The 15,497-nt window shown below is 51.6% G+C and overlaps 1 protein-coding gene across 1 annotated transcript; it reads left to right on the top strand.

Annotated features, from left to right (window-relative positions):
- Positions 1-8,573: 8,573 nt before the first annotated feature.
- On the top strand, positions 8,574-12,259 carry LOC142557205 (uncharacterized). Its single transcript, XM_075668896.1, has one exon. It carries the CDS (start codon positions 9,065-9,067, stop codon positions 12,191-12,193), a length of 3,129 nt encoding a protein of 1,042 aa, XP_075525011.1. The 5' UTR covers positions 8,574-9,064; the 3' UTR covers positions 12,194-12,259.
- Positions 12,260-15,497: the final 3,238 nt, after the last annotated feature.

The raw sequence follows: 15,497 nt of genomic DNA, 5'->3' as shown, positions 1-15,497 counted from the left end.
ACGGAAGTATTAACAGGAGTGACTGTCGGCGAGCGTGATTGGTGATTGGATGTAAGCATGCGTGTGTGCGTTGCGTGTATGCGTGTGTGCGTATGCGTAAGTGTGCGTTGGTACCGGTTAACGCGAGCATACGAAACGAAACTCAGGGGCGGTGATTTTGAGAGAACGGGAGTATTAACTGGAGTGACTGTACGGAAGTATTAACAGGAGTGACTGTCGGCGAGTGTGATTGGTGATTGGATGCAAGTATGCGTGTGTGCGTTGCGTGTGTGCGTGTGTGCGTATGCGTAAGTGTGCGTTGGTGCCGTTTAACGCGAGCATACGAAACGAAACTCAGGAACGGTGATTTTGAGAGGACGGGAGTATTAACTGGAGTGACTGTCGGCGAGCCTGACTGGATGTGAATATGCGTGTGAGTGAGCGCTGGTACCGGTTAACGCGAGCATACGAAACGAAAGTCAAGGACGGCGATTTTGAGCTGATGGGTGTATTAACTTGAACGACTGTCGGCGAGCGTCATTGGATGGGAGTATGCGTGCGAGTGAGTGCTGGTGATCGGGAGTCGTCGCGTGTGTATAGGCATGAGTGCGTACTGGTGAGCATGAAGAGAAGCGACTATGAACACCAGTGCGAGTTGGTGAGGAAACGCAGGAGCGTACGGGAATGTTCGTGAGTGTGTAGGCGTACATATAGCCTGGGAAGAATACTGGCGAGTGAGCATGACTGACGGCCGCCTATTTCTACCGACTTATGTCGCTAAGCTTTCACCCCCCCTGGCATTGCAATTTGGTCGTGACACAAATTAGAGCCGCAAGCGAACTCTGAGCGACCCTCTCCACTGGCTGCTTTTCGCAGAAGTTGGCACTAATGACAGTGTCTGTGAAGTGAGGTAACAGAAGCAGCACTATGGAATGTGTCCGTAGAAACGCGCGCTGCAGCGCTATTAGTTCGCCATCCAACGTGCGCTAACCAGCCCCAGTTCGGCACAATTGTGCACTAATGAGAAACGCCTACGCTCGTCACGCTTCAATGCGGCGAGCTATTCGCCGAGGCCCAAGGACCAAAATGTCAAACCGGTGTGGTCTGTTGTGTTAGCGTCACTTTTCACGAACATTTGCGCTTGAGTAGTGTGAAGTGTTGTTATTACTAAGCTGTCACTGCGTTGGAGAAAGAAAGTATGCAGTCATTAGGAAGCTTTCTCACTTCTTTTTCCTTTTTTTTTCAGAATACGCGCTCCCAGCTGTCCCATAACGTATACCAGAAATTACAAATGTTCTCCGGCTCTTTTGTACTTTTTTTCCCGTTCTTTTGCACGTAACGCTGACGGCGTACGCCAACTTTTCTTCTTTTTTTTTTTTTGAAATTCACTGTTCAGCATGATCACCACCGTAGGCTAACGACGACGCTAAAGACTTCTTTATACTGGTATAGATTCGGCGGATTCGCAACACCGCACATAAATCTTTAAAAATAATATCATGTGTGCAGCAAGTAATTCATAACAATGCTTTTGCAAGCCGTCGTCCCTACCATGCTAAATATGCCGGTTCTCGTTGATTGATTTTGCAAAATTATAGCATATTTAGTAATGGACGTAGTTCTATATAGCGCATACTTTAAGCTTGACTTTGGCATCACTGATCACCTTGTACCTGAAAGCCGGAGTGAGTCTCAAGGCCCGTGTCACAGCAGGTGATTATCCGTCGTAGGGGCTGGCTGCTGTGTGCTTTTTTTTCATAAATATGTTGTTCTTTTGTCATAAGCACGTTGCGTAAGGATATCTAGGATGTTTGCTGTATCAGGGATCTCAATTAGTTTACGGATATCAGGATGTCTGCTGCGCCGAAGCGGATACCTTGAGCGCCCTGTCCCGCGAACCTGTCGCACCGACGTATTTCAAAGGAAAACCGTTTTGATAGTTCGAGGGCAACGCTCAATCTTGCAATGCCATTGTCAGTGCCCCGCCTTTCTGGCGATAGCTGCCAAAGTTTCTAATTCCGAATAGTTACTGGCGAGCATTGTTTTCTGGGGCTCAACTCGCAAAGCCTTTCCCTCATGAGAGCTGCTTGCCTTTGGCCGACCAGCTTTAATAATGATATGCACGTCGTCGCGGCCAGCTGACTGGTACGTAACAACTGGCCTGCGAATACGGGACAATGAAGGACTTGGAATAGTGGAATTTCTAATTTACATCAAAATATTTTGCTGCTGTACAACAAGTCTGCAGTGAAAAGTGACCCTCACAGCCTGAAACCATGCAGGATAAGACGAACTTAAGAAAAAAAATGCATGTGCTGCGCAACATTTTCACGCTAGTTGAAAAAAACCATAGAGAACATTGCATAGACCTTTGTTTGGTACCTGTGTGAGGAACAATAATACGGACAATAGGTTTAGTTATGTGGAACATTGTTTCATGTCATAAAGGCTAATCTTCCTCGAACAGTGTCACATATTTATTACGTTATATGGAAGATGTAAACCAAATTGCATGGTTAAAATGCATAAAATGCCGTTTATTATATTTAGTGATTTTTTTCGGAAAGCAAGTTCCGTTTTGGTAACTAAAAAAAAAAAAAACATTTATTTTTCCACATGATAGTTTGTTGGACCTACGAAGTTGTGACATATTTATTTTTAAATTCATAACCTCCTTGATTCGAACCGTAGATTGTCCTACACTAATTATTGTATGAAAATATGTGGCTGGAGCCTATACACCATTTTGACGAGGACGCCATGGTCGCCACCGTAACGCCCTCTTTGCTGTGGTAATTGGAAGTAACCCCGCCCCCCCCCGCCTCCCTGCAAAACAAAGCATTGCAAAAGCTGCCGCTCGTGCCTTTGCGCTCCGGCGCTATAGACCAGAGAGGAGGTTCTTGCTCTCCCAGATGAAAACGTAGAACGATATTAGGATTCTAGTAATAAAACTATATGGCCCTATATAAAGCTATATAGAACTATAGATAAATATTTCTTCCGTGTTAAGCACATAAGAAGTACGTTTATTACATCTTGAAAAGCGGGACGTAAAAAAGTACGTGTGAAACAGGGAGAGGTGATAGCTTTAAAAAAGAAAAAACGTGGGGACTCTGTGGTTGGCAAAATTTATTTGACTAGCTCAGCGTCGAAGGTAGGGAAGGTGCGTGTGTCTGAGCAAAAGCCTTCACTTCTCCCTCGTTACTCCAGACACTCACCTCTGATTTAACTGTTTTGTTGTCCTATACAGTGGTCTTGTGCACTAACGAGAAATCGTTCAATAAAGTTCCACTTCTTGCAGCGTCGCCTTTGTCCGCTTGGCTATGCAAATGTAATGCGTGTGCACACCCTGAAGTTCTGCGCTTCGCAAGAAACTCGCTTTTTAGACAGCCGAATAAATTCAGTTCTGCCACCCCAAGAGCACTTTCTGTTATGTCGCCTCCCGTGCGTGATTATTCGCTCTTTGTATCGCATTTTGAAAGCATGCCGCGTAGTACTTGCGAATGGATCATGGTAACGTAGAAATGCTTAGTGGGCTGCCTCAGGTTCTACCTGATCTCGCTGAAGGTCTCTCTGAAGGACCATCAGCTGATGAAGTGAAGGCAACATTATCTTCCATGAAGCGTGGCTCGGCCCCAGGGCCAGTCGGGTTACCGGTTGAGTTTTATCTAATAATTTGGGTATATAATAGTGGCACTTTCGTGTCCGTTATCAGCCGTTGCTTTGAGAACTTTGAATACCCATCTTGTTTTCGCGAAGGTCGTATTGTGCTGATACCTAAGCACGATCCACCGCCAGTTCGTCCAGAGGAATGGAGGCCAATCACGCTTCTCAACGTTGACTACAAAACATTTACAGCTGTTGTCACTCGACGCTTGGGAAGCCTTGTTTAATAGGACACCATCAGGCATGCTCAGCCCCTGGCAGAGAGATACATAGTCCCTTTCGTAACGCGTGACATAATGGCATATACGTTGATCGGGTCAGTACGTGGTCTCTTAGTTTCACTAGATCAAGAAAAGGCATCCGATCGCCTTGAACACAGCTACATAGTTATTGTACTGACCTCATTCCGCTTTTGGCCAAATTTTGTTGAACTTTTTAGGACCGCCTATTCAAATATCCGTACATTGTTCCTTGATGGTCGGGAAAGTGCACCATTTCCCGTTACTCGTGGTTCTCGTCAAGAGTTCTCGTCAAGGGTTCTCGTCAAGGGTTCTCGTCTATCCCCAGTACTCTTTGTGCTTAACCTTGAGCTATTTCTGCGCTCGGTACTGAGCGACCTTACCTGTGTGGTCTCCCACTGTCTGGAAGCAGTGATGTGAAGGTGACTGCGTTCGCCGATGACATCACATTGTATCTCAGGAATTAAGGTAGCTTATCCCATGGTATTCGAATTTTCACGGAGTATGGAAATATTTCAGGCGCTGCACAATTTCTTTTTTCAAAATGTCCTTATTTGTTCATTGGTTCATCACAGACACGCCTAAGCCCCCTTTTTCCTCTTCAAAAGAGCAACTCTCTTCTTATTTTAGGCCTTGATTACACCTATGATGGCATATCAGACACTGCGTGGCTCTCAATTCTTGAATATGTAAGGCGAAATATTCAGGATGTTCAAGGGTGTTATTTGCCCCTATTAGAAAGAATGTATATTTAGCACAGTCTGTATTTCGCGGCCAAGGGTGGTAAGTTTGTCACATTGTTCAGACACCATTACGGGTTACTAGGTCCTTGCAGTCTCTTCTTGATTCCTTCTTCTGGTCGGGCTGTGCAGAACAGGTCTGTCGCGCGGCGCTTGGGCAACCATGCACTCGTGGTGGGTTCGCGTTCCCATCCGTGTCTGTCCACTGCCGGCTGCTTGCTCTGCGATTTTGGCTCCGCCTGTTACAGCGTGATCAGTGTCCCACGCGTGAGCTCGCCTGCTATTTCCTTGGCACAAAAATTTGTTACATGATACCAGGTGTACACTTAATTCACGGATCAAAAGTGTTAAACGCACCTGCATTTTACTCTTCGGACGGGGCGTTTTATCGCCCCGTAAAGTAGTATGCACTGATGTAGACGTTATCGAAAACCGTGTTGTGGATACAATGTCAGCCTTACTACTTCCCCTAGTTCTCCCAGCGCGCCGCACACGCTCCAACAACGTGTTGTGGGGTGCGATGACGGCGTCATTGCTGCCTGGCCACCTACACGACTTCTTGTGGCGTCTAGGGTGGCAAGTGATCCCAACGCGTGACAGACTAGAGTAGTGGGGCATAGTCCCATCTTCGCTGTGTGCCCCAATTGCCAACAAGCATCCAACAACAGAATCCAACAAGCATGTGCTGCTGCAATGCGTCGTTGCTTGGGTATTTTTCAGGGCCGTGCATGGTGGTTTCCGTGGTCTTGGGGTTAACCGCTTTATCATATCTGGTCGCTGCTCACATGGCCGCTTTGGGCGACTTTTAATTGCTGCCCGGGCCTTTTGTCTGTGGCGTAACCGGTGAGAGGCAGTTGCCGCGGGACATCGTCGCCGCGCTGTTTCCACTTGTAGAGGGGTTCTACTTTGAGCTACGGGCGTGACTGTCAGAGTATTTGTTCTTCATTGGGGAAGAGGAGTTCCTTCGACAGTGGTCATGCCGTTTCGTGTCAGTGGCTGATGGCCGCGTATGGCTTAATTTTCTACCAGCCTGGTTCTTTTAGCCAAGCCATAAGATGTATTCAATGAATGTACGTTTATGTAGAATAGAATAGAATTTATTGATAGGAAAGACAGAGAGGTCGACCTGAGCTAGTGCGCTCTAGCCTGCTACTCAGCACTGGGGAAGAGGGAAGGGGAGTGAAAGTATTGGGATGGATGATGATGATAAGAGAAGTGGTGAGTGCTTATGTACATGAGACAGTTGCCTCGCTAGAGCCGCTCGTCGAGCTTGGTGTCCTGCAGGAACTTCAACAAAACTTTTGTTGCACGCACTGAAATTGCAGTGTCAGGCCATGGGCGGAGGATAGCTTCCTCCGACAGTAGTTGTCTGCCAACGCTGGCTAGGAAACTGTCTAATGTCCTTCGCTCCAGCATATATGCTGGGCAGTCGCACAGTACGTGTTGCAGTGTTTCGTGCATCTGGCAGTGTACACAATCAGGGTTGTTCGATTGGTCGATGAGGTGTGCGTAGCGACGGGTGAAAGCAACGCCGAGCCGAATCCTGTGTAGCAATGATGTTTTGCTCCGTGTAAGCTTCGGGGGCAAACAGAATTTACCGTCTGGGTCAATCGTATGTAGACGTCTGTGAATATTATCAGAGTGGGCTCTATAAGGAGAACCGCTAGGGGGCCACGGAGTGCGGACGCGCGTCGCACCGGCTCCGCAAATTTTCTATGGTTTTCGGCGAATTATCTACAGCTATCCTGTTCACGGTATTCCCAGCTGCTTTCGAAAGTTCTACGGACTCTCTCGATACCAGATTTCGGCAGGTGAGCCCGTTTTCCGGCCACTTTTCGAAGATTTTCCGCGTCGCCACGTCGGCACGATAGCCAGGCTGGTAGACAAGGCACGGTAGGCCTAAGCGTCAGCGGAGCCCCGATCCGCTGCGCCGGCTTCCGAGATGGAAGTCGTGCAAGTCGAAGGGGAGGAAATATCGCCGACGGAGCTCGGAAAACAGCAGGGATGGTGCGAGATCAAGCGTAACACCAAGAAGACGGCGGGAGACGACGACCCTGCGATGAACCAGCAAGCCGCGACAGCGTCTTCCAAGAAGGCGGCGTCTATAAAGCAAGCGACGCACTACGTGCGGAAGATCAGCATGGCGAGCCGAATGCCCAACCTACCCACGGACGACTACAAGATCATCGTGCGGCCCCGGGACGGCATCAACGTGTCGAAATACCAGAAGGACCGCGTCCATTGCTGCATACGCAACGCAGCAGGCGTGGGACGCGAGGCAGCTGACGAGGACAGCGTTTGTCTCAACGAGCGTCAAAACGTGATAGTGGTGAGCACTCCGTCAGAAGATCGCGCTAGACAATACGGCAGCATTTGCAAGCTGCGCATTGGCGACCGCGAGTTCGAAGCAAGCGCCTACAGAGCGGCTCCGGAGAATACATCCAAAGGTATTATCAGGGGCATATCGCTAGACGAAAAGCCGGCGGACGTCGTGAGAAGTCTCGTGAACCAGCGAAACCCGAACGTCCTGCATGCCAAGCGCATGGGGAATACGAACAACGTGGTCATCCTCTTTGACGGCTACTACGTGCCCCGTTACGTGAACTACGGCGGGATGTTGATGAGGTGCTCTCTCTACAAGAAGCAAATCGACATGTGCTACGAGTGTGGTCGTCTGGGACACAGGACCGACGTGTGCCCCAACCCGAACGACAAAAAGTGCCGCGGGTGCGGATGCAGCAACCCACCCGACGACCATCGGTGCGAGCCGGTGTGCCAACTGTGTGGGAAGGGTCACCTTACCGGGGACCGCAAGTGCAAAGCCAAGTACAAGACGCCGTACCTAGTCAAGCGACGACAATGGGAACGCAGAATGCGCGAGGAGGCTGAGGCCGCTTACGGCAGCAGCAGCACCTACGACTGCAGAGAGGAGAGCTACCGACAACGCCCCACACAGAGACGAGCTAGCGCCGACAGCCGCTCGACCTCGAGGGAGAGCCGTGCACGTAGCCGCACTCGCTCCCGCACTCGTTCTCGAGCCCGCTCTCGCACCGGCTCCCGCCCCCGCTCGGTGAGGCCTCGCAGTAGGTCTACGGCCCGTGCCAGCCATGCAGTTGCAGCGGAAGATGGACGAGGATCCAACCACCCACAGGTGAGCTGGGCGGCGGTCGCCTCCGGAGGCGCACCTCGTGCGCCGCTATCGCGAACCGAGACTGCCATTAATAGAAACCCCGGAGCAGCTAGAAGCAGCAGTAGCGCTCAGAGCAGCAACTACGGCACAGAAAGCCTGTTACAGAAGCGACTGGATCAGTTAGAATCCGTCATCAAAACACTACAGCAGGAAAATGCTAGGCTAAAGAATGAAATTACCACGTTAAAAGGGGCCCCATCAACCCATTCTCCTCCTCCTCTGACCAAACCAGTCGCCGCAGACGCGGCTGCTCGAACGGTCGAGAGCGCGGAGGAAGTCATGGAGGCGCAGGACGCACAACCCGCTCCTACTAAACGCAAGGCGCTAGACCCGCAACAGAGCAAGACCAAATTGCAAACGCGCGAGCAGGAACTCCGCGAGCGAGTCGACAGACTCGAAGACAAGGTAGACGCGATGATGACGCAACAAGCGCATCAAACAACGCAACTGAACCGCGCAATAGCTCAGCAAACCGCGCAAACCGAACAGCTGAGCAGTGCAATAGCACAACTCACTCAAATGGTCGCGACGCTCCAATCGCGCATAGACAATATTGAAATGCGGCTCCCGGGCGCAGCGGGTCGCCCGGTACGGACGACTGGGAAACCGTACCTTAGGCCGATACCAGACGAAGAGGTGCAGGATCAGGCGGACGGAAAATCATAATGTGGACAGTCACCATGGCTCAACACACCACACAAACACAACGCCCACGACAGCGTAACACACAGAACACGTTCAAAATCTGGCAGTGGAACTGCAGGGGGTACAGGAGGAAACGGGGGCATCTTCAACAATTCCTACGCAACCGGGAACGGCCTGACGTAATACTATTACAAGAAACCAACGACGCGGTCAAGCTGGCCGGTTACAAAGCGATCGATGAGGCCGTGACCGCGGGAGCACCGCCGGCCGCTGCAACGCTAGTGAGACGCAACCTCACCGTGGCGCAACGCGAACTCAAGAACGTTAGAATACCGCACGTACTGATTGAGATTATTCCGACGAAAGGGCGCGGTCTGTTTGTATTGAACGTGTACAGTAGACCTAAAGGCAAACACCGCTTTAGCACGTTACTGCGAAAGGCGAGCGAGGCAGCTGGCTACAGGCCCTTAATCATCGCGGGTGATTTCAACGCGCCTCACGCGGCGTGGGGGTACAAGTACGAAACGCTGAAGGGTAAGCGCCTGTGGGAAGACGCGCAGAATGAGGGGCTGGAGCTCGTTACGGACCCTTCCGCGCCCACACGCATGGGCAACAGCGTATGTGCGGACACTTCGCCCGACCTTACGTTTACGAAGAACGTCGCTGGGGCGCGGTGGCATAACACCCAGGAGGACTTGGGTAGCGATCATTCGGTGATCGAGATCCAGGTCGATGTGGGACCGCACTACCATCACCACGGTCATCGGGACGGCACCAAGGGCAACCACTACCGGCTGGTAGAATGGGACGCGTTTCGCAAAGCCCGGAAGGAGCATAATCGCGGCAGCGATGCTATCGACGACATCGAGAGCTGGACCGCGACGCTCAGGGGGGACGTCGAAGCGGCAACGCGGGAGGTACCGCAGGAAGCACACCTAGAGGTGATAGATAGTAAACTCCTACACATGTGGGAAGCCAAGCGCAGCTTACAGGACAGGTGGAAGCGTCAACGACACAATCGAACGCTACGCAGACGCATAGCACGGCTAAACAGAGACTTAGAAGTCCACGCATTGCAGGTATGCAAAACACAATGGGAGGAGACGTGCAACGGTATGGAGAATCAGCTAGGAATGGCCAAGACATGGCACCTCCTCCGGCATCTCTTGGATCCTGAGGAGACCAAATCAGCGCACGCGCATAAGATTAACAAGCTAGTACACGACTACGAAGGCACGTCCGCGGACTTTCTAGAAGCCGTGCGAACCCGTTACGTCAAGGCAACTAGCCCCGTCGCGCATCCGGCGTACGCGGGGAAGAGCAACGTGCAGCTAGATGAAGACTTTAGCGTAGCAGAGGTGAGGGCGGTACTGTACAAGCTCAACAGAAAATCGGCGTCGGGCCCGGACGGCGTAACCAATAAAACGCTCCGCAACTTGGACGACGAGTCGATAGAACGGCTGACGGATTACATTAACATGTGCTGGAATGCCGGCACGATACCGAGCTCGTGGAAAACGGCGCGCATAATTATGATCCCCAAACCGGGCAAACGGGTACAAATCGACAATCTTCGACCAATATCCCTGACGTCCTGCGTCGGCAAGGTCATGGAACACGTGGTTCTCACTCGCCTTACCAACTACCTCGAGGACCGAGACATGCTGCCGCACACGATGCTGGGGTTCCGTCGTGGCCTTTCTACGCAGGACGTCATGATTCAACTCAAACACCACATCGTAGACAATCCCACGCGATCCACAAAAGCAATACTCGGTCTTGACCTCAAAAAGGCGTTCGACAACGTAAAACACGCCGCGATACTTGAAAGCATACGAGCATTGGGACTGGGCGAGAGAACGTACGACTACGTACGGGACTTCCTTACGGGTCGCCATGCCCGCATAGTGATCGGCGGACTGGAATCGCAAGACATAGACATAGGTTGCACGGGCACACCGCAGGGCTCTGTCATCTCGCCCATGCTCTTTAACATCGTGCTTCTCGGATTACCCCAGAAATTGGCAGAGATTGAAGGCCTCCACCACAGCTTGTACGCCGATGACATTACGCTCTGGGTTGCTGAGGGAAATGACGGCCACGTAGAGCAAACCTTACAGGCGGCTGTCGACGCGGTGCAGGAGTATCTGCGTGACACGGGCCTCGAATGCTCCGCGGCCAAATCGGAGCTCCTGCTTTACAGACCCACGCGCAGAGGCCGGAAACCCAAGAACTCCGATTCCGCAGCCGAGCACGCCGACAGAGAAATTAGGGTAGTCACATCTGACGGCACCATCATCCCGCATGTTCACAAAATTAGGGTACTGGGCTTGCACCTGTCGGCCAACGGCCACAACGGCGAAACCGTACGCAGACTAGAGCGTACGGTCAATGAAACGATCCGGTTACTGATGCGTATCACGAACAGACATAGTGGCATGAATGAAAGCAATACGATCCGCCTGGTACAGGCGTTCGTAACCAGTCACATAAAGTACGTCGCCTCCTACCTCAAGTGGCAGGTGGCCGAACGAGCTAAACTAGACCGCCTCATCCGCAAGGCGTACAAACGTGCCATAGGATTGCCGATTAATACCAGTACGGATAAATTTCTCGAACTGGGTTTACACAATACCCTAGACGAGATAATAGAAGCGCACAACGTCGCGCAGTACGAGCGTTTGTCAAAAAGCAGAACCGGACGACACATCCTCGAGACGCTGGGCATCAGCTACTACACACAGCAGGGCGAAAAGGTTGCGATACCCACACCGATTCGCGAGCGCATCGCCGTTTCGCCGTTGCCCAAGAACATGCACCCGACGCATCACGCTGGCCGGCGCAACAGGCGCGCGCGAGATTTACAAAAGAAATACGGCAGCAACAAAGAAACTGTCTATGTAGATGCGGCCCGTTACGAGCGGCAACGTGGTTTCGCGATCGCAGTCACGGACCACAGCGGAACTTGCGTCGCGAGCGCGACGATACGCACGGAAGAGACGGAGGCGGCCGAGGAAGCAGCGATAGCCCTCGCGGTGGCCACCACGGATGCCGAGGTGATAATAAGCGACTCGCAGGCAGCGATACGCAACTACGCTAGCGGCCGGATCTCCCGGGAAGCGGCCCGCATTCTCCAAATTCAACAGGGCAATATTTGCCGCAAAAACGACAGTTTCCTCGTATGGACCCCCGCCCACACGGACCCTCCGCTCCCGGGAAACGAGACGGCCCACGCCACGGCTCGAGGACTTACATGCCGAGCCGCGGCGCCCGCCGGCAATCCCGACGTCTCGCCCACCGCGAGAGCGATGCGGGAGTGGACGTGGGGGGATCGCATGACCACTTTCAGAGACATCACGCAACACTACAGATTGAACAGATGTAAATACCCACCACCGCACGCCAAACTAAACAAGAAACAGGCGGTTGCCTGGAGGCAATTGCAGACACACACATATCCTAACCCGGCGATCCTTCACCTCTGCTACCCCGACATTTATCCGTCCGACGCCTGTAAAGCGTGCGGAGCCAGAGCGACGCTGCAGCACATGCTGTGGGCATGCGCCGGTAGCCAGCAGCAGGAGTTCCCGACGAACGGGATAGAAATGGCAGTCTCGCACCGAGGGGCGCGTTGGGAGGCGGCCCTGCTCAGCCACGACCTCGCCGATCAACTGTGGGCCGTCCGGCACGCCGAGGAAGCCGCCCGAGTCCAAGGACTCGAGGCCGTCACCTAGGCTGGGGTGCTCATGGCCCCACCCCGCCCAAATCGCCGGACATTTTCAATAAAGTTTTCACTACTACTGGGCTCTATAAGCCTTTGTAAGGTCCTGCATGAGTGCCTTGATCATGGAGTTGGTGTCAGGGCGCGAGTAGGCAATCCGTACTTCATTAGAGGAAGAGGAGGCCGATCTTGCCTCACTGTCAGCGAGTTCATTACCAAAGACACCACAATGGCTAGGCATCCATTGAAAGGTGATCACGTGGCCACTTAACTCGGCACTGTGACAAAGTTCGACGATTTCCAGCACGAGCAGATAGTATGGTCCTTTCTTTAAAAAGTATTTTAGCGCCTGTAGCGCTGATTTGGCATCGCACAATATCGTCCATTTATGGGGTGTCTGCGTTCTCATAAAACGGACAGCCTCTCGTATTCCCGCAAGTTCTGCAGCCGTAGATATCGATTTGTGGTCTAATCGAAATCGTTGAGTAATTCCAAGTTGTGGGATGACAAATGCGGCCGTTGTGGCAGATGGCGTGACCGAACCATCGGTATATACTTGTACAGTCCCACTATATGATGTAAATATATGGGACAGGGTGAGCTGCTTCAAGCCAATGGAGGAAACGTGAGATTTCTTCCGAATTCCGGGTATCTGAAGCTTCACTAGTGGTCTTGGCAATGTCCATGGAGGTGTCACGGGGATGTCGGTGGCCTGGAATCTTGCAGGTACAATGCTTGCGTGACATGCAATAGCTTTAGAAAAAGCACGGTCAAGGTTGGTGCTTGGAAGTGTTGACAGTGGATGGTGTGAGTGTCTGGTTAGCAGGCGAAGATAGGTTCGCACAGGTTCACAAGACCTGTATATGTCGATAGGACAAGCCCGTGCTTCCGCTATTGTGCCCTTAGTTGACGTGCAGCGTGGCAAGCCAAGACATATTCGTAGTGCTTGTGCCTGAAGGCTCTCCAGCGTGCGTATACAAGATGATTCCATGTTAGATAATACAGGCATGCTGTAGCGTATGTAGCCCACAAAAAGTGCCTGGTACACTTGGAGCAAACTTCGCTCAGAAGGGCCCCATCTCAGTCCTGATATTGCACGAAGAACGTGTATGAAGTTGGTCAGTTTAGCCCTAAGCGCAGTAACATGTTTGGTCCAAGAAAGGCTGCGGTCTATTATCACGCCAAGATATCTCTGGTGGGTGACTAAAGGGAGCGCTGTTCCGTCGACAACGATTGGATAATGTGACATTGATTTGCGCGTGCATGCCATGACTGCACACTTAGTTGCTGAGAGTTGCAGGCCTCTACGGCGCAAGTACTTCGCCGTTATGGTAGCCGCACGTTGGAGCCTTGCACGCACTTGTGGACGTGTGACCCCAGATGACCGAATACAGATATCATCCGCGTACGTACTGATACGCGCTGTTTCAGGTAGCTCGTCTGCAAGGCCCACCAGTATGATATTGAACAATATTGGGCTAAGGACACCACCCTGCGGAACACCCCTGCGAACGTCATGTCTATCAGTCTCGCCATCCGAAGTGGACATGAAAATGGTGCGGCCACTGAGGTAACTCTGCAGCCATGCATACATCCGGCCACCAACACCAATATCCTCAAACGCCTGAAGAATCGAATAGTGGAAGACGTTGTCATAGGCACTTTTGATGTCCAGAAATATTGCGCATACCAGACGACGGCGTCTCTTTTCCTGTTGAACAGAAGATACTAGGTCGATCACACCGTCAATTGATGATCGGCCTCTTCTGAATCCATTGATGAAATCAGGAAGTCCACCACTTTTCTCGAGTAGCCATTCCAGTCTGCTCAGTACCATCCGCTCCATCACTTTACCGACACAGCTTGCCAAGGCTATTGGCCGATAATGTGAGAGAGCATGTGGGCATTTCCCAGGTTCTAGTAAAGCCACAAGACGACTGCACTTCCAGTGATTAGGCACAGTTGCTGTGTCCCACGTAGAGTTGTAGAGCGCCAGGAGAATTTCTCGAGCTTGTACTCCAAGATGAGAGATCGCGGAGTATGTAATTCCGTCTGGTCCTGGACAAGTTGACCGGCGGGAAGAAGATATCGCAGCGTCGAGCTCGTGCATAGTAAAAGGTGCGTCCAGACGGTGATCACTAGATGACGAGAAAGTCAGTCGTGAATGGGTTGGTATATCGTTCGAGGAGCTCACGAGTAATTTGCAGAAGTCATCGGCGACCTCAACTTCACGCCGGCCTTGCCGTATGGCCACAGCGCTGAACGGGTGAAGCTGTTGTGGAGGCGAGCGAAGGCTTCGTACAATTTTCCAAATTCTAGAGAGAGGTTTTCTCGGATCCAGAGAGCCGCAGAATGATCTCCAGCGTTGTTTGTCAAGCTTGTCAAGGTGGCGCAGGACATGACGCTGAGCCCGGCGTGATGCAGTGACGTCTAATGGTGATTTGGTCCTTCTGTATTTCCGTTCTACTCGACGCCGTATCGCGCGAAGTCGCTCGTACTGGTCATCAATAGATGATCTCGGTGAGGGTGCGCTGAGGTGTTTTGTTGTGTCACGTAAAGTTGCCGCGATGACATCTTCAATATTGGATGGTGCTTGGATGGCCTGACATGCATTGGTCACAGATTCTCGAAATGTTGGCCAATCGATAGAACGCACAGTGTGAGGAGCTGGGGAACGTAACCATTTCAACTGAACATATGTTGGTAGATGGTCACTTCCATGGGTGTCGAGATCAGTACACCATCGTGTAGCAGACAGCAGGCTTTTTGAAACAAACGCAATATCAAGACAACTGCTGTAGTAAGAGCCTCGAAGGTATGTTGGCGAGCCATCATTGATCACCATCAAGCCTTGACTAAGCATGAAGTCAGCCAAGTCTCTACCGCGGGCGTTCGTCGAAGCAGAGCCCCACATGGGATGGTGGGCATTAAAGTCACCGATGACTATGTGGGGACCCGGACAAGCTTTCAGTATGGACAGCAAATATGAACAGTCTATGCTCGATGTTGGGGGTATATACCCGCCAATTACTGAGAGTGTGCGCCGCTTGTACTTCAGCGTTATGCAAACGTACTCGTTGGAAGCGTGTGCAGGAATGTCTTTACGAAGGCACGTTAAATTCCGACGAAGAAAAGTGAGCACTTTGCTTGAATTGTGATCATTCTTTGACCACAGTGGCACATATCCAGATACACGTAGTGAAGACGTCATGTTTGGTTCACATCTTACAGCCACGGGAAACTGGTATTTGAACATCCATTGCCGAAAGTCTGCGAGGCGGCCTCGTAGGCCTCTGGCATTCCACTGCATTATTGCA

The sequence above is a fragment of the Dermacentor variabilis genome, chromosome 9 (assembly GCF_050947875.1).
Source record: "Dermacentor variabilis isolate Ectoservices chromosome 9, ASM5094787v1, whole genome shotgun sequence".
Lineage (NCBI taxonomy): Eukaryota > Metazoa > Arthropoda > Arachnida > Ixodida > Ixodidae > Dermacentor > Dermacentor variabilis.
The sequence above is the reverse complement of the archived record's forward strand: the minus strand, read 5'-3'. Positions and strand labels throughout refer to the sequence as shown.

Coding starts and splice junctions, on each gene's coding strand:
- LOC142557205 (XM_075668896.1), top strand. CDS start 9,065: ATGGGCAACAGCGTATGTGCGGACACTTCGCCCGACCTTACGTTTACG.